Source organism: Mya arenaria, chromosome 12, assembly GCF_026914265.1.
Source record: "Mya arenaria isolate MELC-2E11 chromosome 12, ASM2691426v1".
In the NCBI taxonomy this organism is placed as follows: domain Eukaryota; kingdom Metazoa; phylum Mollusca; class Bivalvia; order Myida; family Myidae; genus Mya; species Mya arenaria.
The window spans coordinates 49563357-49571987 of NC_069133.1; the positions used below are offsets into that span (position 1 = coordinate 49563357).

At 36.6% G+C, this 8631-nt stretch overlaps 1 protein-coding gene across 1 annotated transcript; it reads left to right on the top strand.

The window, feature by feature from the left end:
- The first annotated feature begins 458 nt into the window (after positions 1-458).
- LOC128212095 (melanocortin receptor 3-like) lies at positions 459-2865 on the top strand. Its single transcript, XM_052917353.1, has one exon. It carries the CDS (start codon positions 861-863, stop codon positions 2079-2081), a length of 1221 nt encoding a protein of 406 aa, XP_052773313.1. The 5' UTR covers positions 459-860; the 3' UTR covers positions 2082-2865.
- The last annotated feature ends 5766 nt before the right edge of the window (positions 2866-8631 follow it).

Genomic DNA, 8631 nt, shown 5'->3' on the forward strand with positions numbered 1-8631 from the left:
TAAATTGACACTTTTCTTTTTCTTCATATTTTCAGTGTAAAATTATTATTTTCAAATTCAACTTAGAAAAAAAGCATTCCGTCACGAAGTTAAAATTCTTCAATAACAGTCCGTATGGATACTGCCCAAATGCAGCGATTTCGCAATCCAACCATTGTTATTGGGTAATTTATTACCCTTCAGAACTGTCAAGGAAATTGCTCTTTTATATCATAATGTCAAAATTACTCAGCCGTACCGTAGTTTATTAGTTTTAAGGAAATTTATACGTAATCTTAGAATGAATAGGTTTGTGTCTAAATGTAGCTTTTCGCAATTTAGCAAAAACAACATGAATTAATCATTTGAAGTAAACACGGCGTTGGACCACTTGCGTGGCATTCTAAATATGTCAGATATATATTTATATATATGCTGTATATAAATCATCTTACTTGCGGTTTAAATAAGCAGTCAGATTTCGCTGTGGTCTTCAGCAACAACATACGATAGCAGCTTCTTACTTGACAGTTAATGTATACTGTTGTGACCAAGGGAAAACTGTGTGTAGTTGGGTAATCAGATATACTTAGTTCAGGTTGCAATGAACGATGGTCATTTGTTTGAAAAATTAAAAAAGAAGACTGAAGACATCCTGTCTATACGTGTATAAACAGAACGTAGGTGCATTCAAAAATCTGAAGAAAAAACAGCCACTTAAATAGAGACTTGGAATTAAAAAAACAATAACACGGATATATTAATGAATAGTAATGTGAATTAGAATTTGGAAATACAAGCAGTGTGTTGCTGAGGACTATCTACCGATACAGAGATATCAAATTGAGCAAAAAGACTTTTGGAAAAGAAGTACAGCCAGGATGCCGGTGGAACAATTTATTGAATCTATAGGCGCGAATATGTCGTACGAGCAGTATAACAATATGACTCTTGACTTTTTGACAGAAATCATGTGGCCTTTTACAAAGCCATACAGCCCACTAGCTGAAAAGACTTCAGTGAAGCCAATCCATATTGTTATCATAGTGTTGTGTTCGCTAGCAATAATTACCAATTGTGTTGCTATAGTTTCCACGTGCAGAGTAAAATACTACCAAACGCTCCATCTGAAACTGATAGTAAGTCTTTGTGCGTCAAACATTTTAATTGTCATCGCAATTCTTGCAATGGTCGTCAACAAAATTGTCAACAGCACAAATCTGGTAGGGATGAGCAGTCCCGAGAACCGAGCAACAAACGCATGCGCATTTGCAACAGTTAATTCTCTGAAAATTATGGGATTTCTGACATCGTTGCTTAATCTTCTTGCAATGGCCGTTGATCACTACATTGCCGTGATGTTTCCTCTAAGATACCCGAAAATCATGACCAAGCCGCGAGGCATCGTCTTGATTTGCATCATTTGGGTAGTCTCCGCCATCGGCGGATTCTCGAATATTGTACTTGGCCTTTTGCAGAACGACAAGTCACGTACCGAGGTTTTCCACTTTTGTGAACTAGTTATGTATGATCGTTACAACGCTGAGGTTTTGGTTTGCATTGTAACAGCAATTTTTGTGATTGCAGTTACTTTTATTTACATTCAACTGTGTCGCAAATTTAGAGCGCTAAAGAAAGAATCACAAATGACACCCGGCGCCAACTACTCTCTTCATAAATACACAGCAGTAATGACAACGATAATAATTATCATGTGTTTCATTCTTTGTCTGGTTCCTTACATCGTCTTCCAAATGATCATGATCGGACTCGTTAATTTCAACAAGGACGTTGTGTATACTCTCTTCAACAGCCTATTGGTCGCCAGCAAGTATCTACACGTTCTCTTGATCACCAATTGCTTGGCTCATCCGTTTATTTACGCCGTACGTTCAAAGATCATGAAGAGAGGTTACAAGAATTTGTTCATGGCAATGCATAGAGAGAAAAGATTATCTGTTCGTAACGAACTCGGAGTGTTTGATGGAACACTTGGACACAGCTCGAAGGCGATCGGACCGTCGTGTAAAAGGGTAGATGAACAGAATGAAGCAGAAAAAGATGGAGAAACAGACGCATTTGTACCTGCTCTTACTAAATAAGAAGACGAAAGGAGCACTGTTTTGTAATAAATGTGTACAGTGGTTGTCACTTATGGGCGACGAATGACAATGCTGAACGCTGAATTATGATGTTATATTTATGACAGAACATTATTAATTCCGATTGTTTTTATAACTGTCAAACTTTTTCCACAGTGCATGTATAATTAAAGCTACGCTGTGACATTATGTCAGCAGATTTTTTGTTTGAAATTCACAAATTTTAAGAGGTTTATCTTAACATGCATGCACAAATTGTCTGTGCAAATGTCATTTACAGTTGATATTATACGATGTGTTATACCGTATACTACTCAGCAAATTACACTACCTGTATTATATATATTTCTGATGTGAATGCTGTTTTCCAGCAGCCATTTGTTTAAATTTGATATGTTGAATGTTATCTTTTGCCTAGTTGGCTAATTCAAACAATTTGAATGGTGAAAGGTAATAATTGGATACATATTGACAAATCAATAGGTATTTTGAGTAACTTTGACCAAAATAAACACTTAATTGGCTTTAAGCAATGGATTGCTGTTCTGAATAAAACTCCATATACCAGAAATACAGATTCATTCTTTTAATGATTTTTCGTAGCTGTTGTATTCCTGCGTTCTATGCATATAGTTTATTATATTACATAAATAAACTTCAGCAGCTGTTGGAAGCTAATCAATAATGTTAAATACGCATTCGTTGATTATTATTTCACCTTGAGTTGCTACTAACACATCATTTAAACATAAATAAACATTGCTTAGAAATAACAAACCAGAGTTTTTTTCTAAACCTTGTCAGTAATACACCGGTTTCAGTTTATAGCCGAAAGTTGCTACCGCGTACAGGAGCCTTTATAGCCAATGCTCAATAGTGAAATTGGAAGCATGATACTTTTACGAGTGTGTTTCACTATCAATTGTTCTTTTCATCGATATGGCACCCACATTGTATCGAGCATCTTTAAGTCTTTTAACGATATTGTCGATTCTCTAAGTGGCGTTTGTGTGCTAACGATTTTGCATGTCACGTCCGTATGTTTTCGATACTGCAAGCTGCGTTCTTATGTTGTCGATTATGTAAGTTGCGTTTGTATGTTGTCCGTTCTGTTAGTGATGGCCGCTATTGTTGTCGATTATTTTAAAATAGTTTGTATGCGGTCGATTCTGTAATGGCGTTCGTATGGTGTCGATTCTTTTAGTGGAGTAATTATGTTGTCGATTCTGTAAGTTGCGTTCGTATATGGTCGACTCTTTTAAAAGAGTTCGAATTTGTCGATTCTATATTGGTGTTCGTCTGTTGTCTTTTAGTAATTGCATTCGTTTTTGTCATATTTTGTAAGTGGAGTTCGTATGTTGTCGATTTTATAAGTGGAGTTTGTATGTTGTTGATTCTGTAAATGAAGTTCGTATGGTGTCGAATATGTAAGTCAGGCTTTTGTATGTTGTCGATTCAGTAAGTTGGGCACATTTCGTCAATTATGTAAGCGGCGTTAGTATGTTAATACAAACGACCATGTAAGACCATGTTAGACATGCCATCTTGTTTGGCCCTTTTTAACAAATGGATCTTACTATATATTATGTTAACGTTTTTATCCAGTATCTTATGTAAACAAAAATGAAAACAACATTTATCAAGAAGCAAATTGTTGTCTTACCGGCATGACAGGTGTGTCTATTTTTGCTTTCAATGACAATGAATAAGTGCCGCATTTATATTAAAGGGCAACGCCGTGTTCTGAATATTAGACACAAGCACAAACCATCGAAAAAAGAAACTATTAAGGGCATTTGGTTCATATTCGAATAATTATATAATCCCTATGGTAAACCTCGTAAGCAGAAAAAAAACCTTCCGTGACAAAGAAGCACGTGCTTACTGTAATTGTATCCCTCAACATATTTCAACCACCATTGAGCACGTTCAAAACATTTTCGTTTTGAGTTCATTGGCCTTATTTAACCACAAGGGAGCAAATCATAATCACTCACTACCTTTTTATGGTATGGTATGTGGGTACGTACTATGGTGATGTTGAACACCACCATTATCATCATCATCATGGTTATAGATCATCTCATGTGCTGGTGTCGGAAGTATCCCTTGACAGTTTTTTAGACCATCTTTTAGTAACCATCTACCACATAAGACATACTCGTCGTGCCGATGTCATGGAACAAAACAGACCCCCAGTCTAATTTCATGTAACGAAAAGACCGGCGTCCAGTTAGTAGCGGTATCGCTTCTGATGCCACTAACAGTGAAAGTACTGATAGATACAAGTTTCGGTTCGTAGGGTAGGGCCACGTCTCAAGGTGCGCTCCGGTCTTGCATCCCCCAACCCTTTTAGTTGGCCCTTGCTCAGTTTGCTACTTGCATATACATTATGAACATTCAATTATAATTATGAAGAAGAAAAAAAAAACCCATGTCATTTATATGCTTTATAGATGGAAAATACACGTAAGTTAGAAATTTAACATTTTATTTAATATTCATAATTTAAGCGCAGATTGTAATCAGTAGCTAGGGGAGCACGCTCACTTATAGTTGTAATAAGGGGAAAATCGGTAAAAAATACTTTTTAGGAATGTTGCTGTCTTGTTAAATTATGTTTACGCATATTGCACGTAGGAATTATTAAATGAAGGCAATAAATGCCAAGAACAATGTGCGTCTTAAGCTAAAAGTTATTATGAATAACGCTCGAGTAATTCGGTCAAGTTAAACTTTATATCGTATCATATGGCAGTTATTTTTTACCAAATTAATGTTGCCATCAGCCTGAATTAAGGCAAATACTATTTATGTTTACAGAATCATTTTTCACTTTTGACAATATGGAGAACTTAACAAAATGGAGTTGTTTGTTGAAACATAACCTGGGTTTTAAGCTTATTTTGGCCCAACACAAGTAATGTGTGACAAAGGGGGGTGCATAAAAGGAGAAAACGTCAAACGATTTTACGCGGCGTTTACATGTTACCAAAGCCCCGGCCACACTGTCAACACTGCCCCGGGGTTGGAACCTCTTCGCGACAAAATGTTATGACAATAGAGGTATCTGAAACGTTTCGATGAGGAGGTCGTCACTAGGTTTCAGAGTGCATCCGGTCACAACCATATGAACAAAAAGGCCTTGCTACAACCGACTTGGAAGCTCAGTGGTTTCATTGGTCTCCTACATGTAACCAACAGGTTTTATTTTAATCACAGATTGGTTTCCACTGTGTGATGATCATTTTCGTCTAGACGAGAGTGTTGACACTTTTGCACATTTTAAGCGACCTATTTGTGATGAGGCGGTTGGTTGTCAAGTGGTTTCAAAGCGTGCGCTTATAAATAAACCTGTCTGCGCATTAAGGTGGAACGCGACCCTGAGCGAATTTTCGAGTTAATGTCTTAAAATTGATACAAATAAAACAGCATAATAGTTATGCCCAATAAGGGAATGTTTTTACATTTTCAATATTCGAAACACGTTTGAAACTCCGAGTCTCCAAAATATACCACTGACGTCAATATTGAGATGTCTGTCATTTTTTTTTGCCTTTCAACTAAAATATCCGATATTTTCATCAATTCTTCGTGCGCTATGAAATTTCCCCACACAATTACCGAAATCTCAATATTGACGTCCATGGTATATTTTGAAGACTAGTAGTTTCAAAACTGTTACTAATATTGAAAAAGTAAAACAGTCCCTAATTGGGCATATGCTGTTTTATTTGTATACCAATTTTAAGACATTAACTCGAATATTCGCCAATGGTAAGCATCATTTGTCACAATGTGCCGTTATTAACAGATGTATTTACATCTACTCTTGTTTATAATATTAATTATTTCCAAACATCCTTGTTCTACGTAAAGGCAAAAACACAAAATAAAGAAGTATATTTGTATCTTGTACGAACACTATTATGGAAGCAACTGCAGCATTTGGAAAAGGCGCACACTACAAATGCAACTGTTCCGCTGTTATCACATTGACCACCCTCAAAGAAACGTTTTGATTATATAAAGCATCTTTTTACACGTGTTTTATAATATTTTGATCGGTGAATGACAAGTCCACGTCCAGGTGCAACTCTGAACTCTTGTTTATAATATTAATTATTTCCAAACATCCTTGTTCTACGTAAAGGCAAAAACACAAAATAAAGAAGTATATTTGTATCTTGTACGAACACTATTATGGAAGCAACTGCTGCATTTGGAAAAGGCGCACACTACAAATGCAACTGTTCCGCTGTTATCACATTGACCACCCTCAAAGAAACGTTTTGATTATATACAGCATCTTTTTACACGTGTTTTATAATATTTTGATCGGTGAATGACAAGTCCACGTCCAGGTGCAACTCTGAACTAGTTTTAAGCCTGTTAAATGCTCCTTAGTTATGTGATAAATTTCCACTATTAGGTATGTCAGGGGCGGGTCCAGGATTCGAAGTTAGAGGGGGCGTAACTTAGGGGCGTAACCTTTTGAAATGCGGCCATCCCTCAGAACCGAAATTTACTTGGTTTATTTTGGTTTAAAGAGTTGGCAGGGGGTTTGGAAATGAAAATTTTAACACTTCTAGTCAGAAATGGTGCATTCTGGGCGTATTTTAGTGTATGTTGTGATCCGCTTTAGAACAATGACATTTTGCAACGCAGTTGTGATAACAATAATTATAGTGCTTTCAAAAATGAAACAAATTAACTTTCGGCAGGTGAAATAGCTTTGCCTGGTCCGTTGTAATCTGGGAATTTTATATACAATATTCACGAAGCTTGTTTAAAACTTCACTCTCACTGTTTGAACGTTTTGACTTTTTTTGTCTTGGAACGAGCCAATTTATGCGAAAATGCATGGAAACCAGTGATATAAGACTGCTGAAAAAAGATTAGATCGCATATTTTCATATTTGAATTTAAAAATGAGGTTTTATGCATTTTTCTTAAACCGTTAGTAACGCTTTGGGCCATAAAACATCAATTTTCGAACGGAAATAGGAAAATCTGCGGTCGGATCTTTTGTCAGCAGTGTTATATCACTGATTGTTAGATATTTACGCAAAAATTGGCTCATTCTAAGACAACAAAAAAAGTTGTCAAAACGGTAAATCTGTGAGAGTGCAGCTTTAAAAAACAACAAATGGCGTTTAGGTATTCCTTAATGAGAACTTCAGAGTACTGTGAGTTCCATCAAATTCTAATATTATATTTCAGCTAGAGTTCAAAGCTTTATAGATTCGAATTCCAGCACTGACACACGAGATCAGGGGAGCCTCAAGTCCAAGTCTGGACTCGGGAAACTTGTATTGGATTACAAAACATATCTCCAAACCATTCGTTTTACAAATATATAAGAATTAATTGAATATTTTCACAACTTTGAAAAAATAGTAATGTCATCATCAAAAATCAACAAGAAAGAAAGTTACAATAAAATCAAGGTTTGCAGTTTTGCAACTTGAGTCTGAACTGAGACTCGACTGTTCGTGATCATGACCCCTGGTGCACCAGTGTGATTAAATCATGGACTAAATTTCCAACTGAATTATAGCCCTATGAGTGTGTAAGGTTTTTCCGCGCCCATTGGCTGCATTATGGGTTGACCCTATGGCATTCCACGCGAAGTATTTATTATTTAAGAGGAAATAAGAATCCTCAATTGGTTACTCACCCTCATCATTGGATGCGGTGTAAATTCGAAGATAAAGAAACCCCAAATAACGGGCTGCGTATCAACGATGAATTGTATCTTGGATGTTACACAACCGAGAATAAAGAAGTATGAGAGCCAGATCCTGTTAAATGGAGGCTTACCGGCTCTGTGCGCGCGTCGTCTTGGATCCGGTTGTATGTTTCTACATTGTCCAAAGCTTGAAGCACATTATATTAAATGATAATCACTGCTACGATTTACGATTGGTATCCGTACCGGATCCAGCACTCGACCCCCTCCCCCCTAAAATCGTCCAAGTTTACTTCTAATATCAATACAGGAGAAAAAAAGTAACACAAGGCACCATTTCGGACTAAAAATGGGGAGTACCGCATCCCGTCCCCCGCCAACACTTTCAACAAAATTGATATTGGTTCTGATGGAGGAGCGCATATCTCATGGTTACGCCCCCCACCCACGCCAAATCCTGGACATGCCACTGTAAATACATATACACATACAAAAGGCTCTTTATATAGTCCATATGATATTTGCAGATCCAAAAAAGTATGTAGTCCCCATATTCAATTTGATTTTACTTTGATCGATTTACACCAAGATGCAATGATAACGTCGGTTATCAAACCTTTTTTGATTAAAATGAAGTTATAGATCAATTTTATTAGCGGCTACTGAGCATTTAACGATAGACACTTACGTGCAAAACTTCTTAATCAAATTGTCTTCGTCCCACAGGGTCATACAAATGTATATAACTTACATGAAATGGTTCTATAACTTGATTGCCTAGGCTAATATCCCAGAAAACACAGATGCATTCAGCATTATTAATTTGGCAACATAATTGGTAACTCATTGTATAACCCC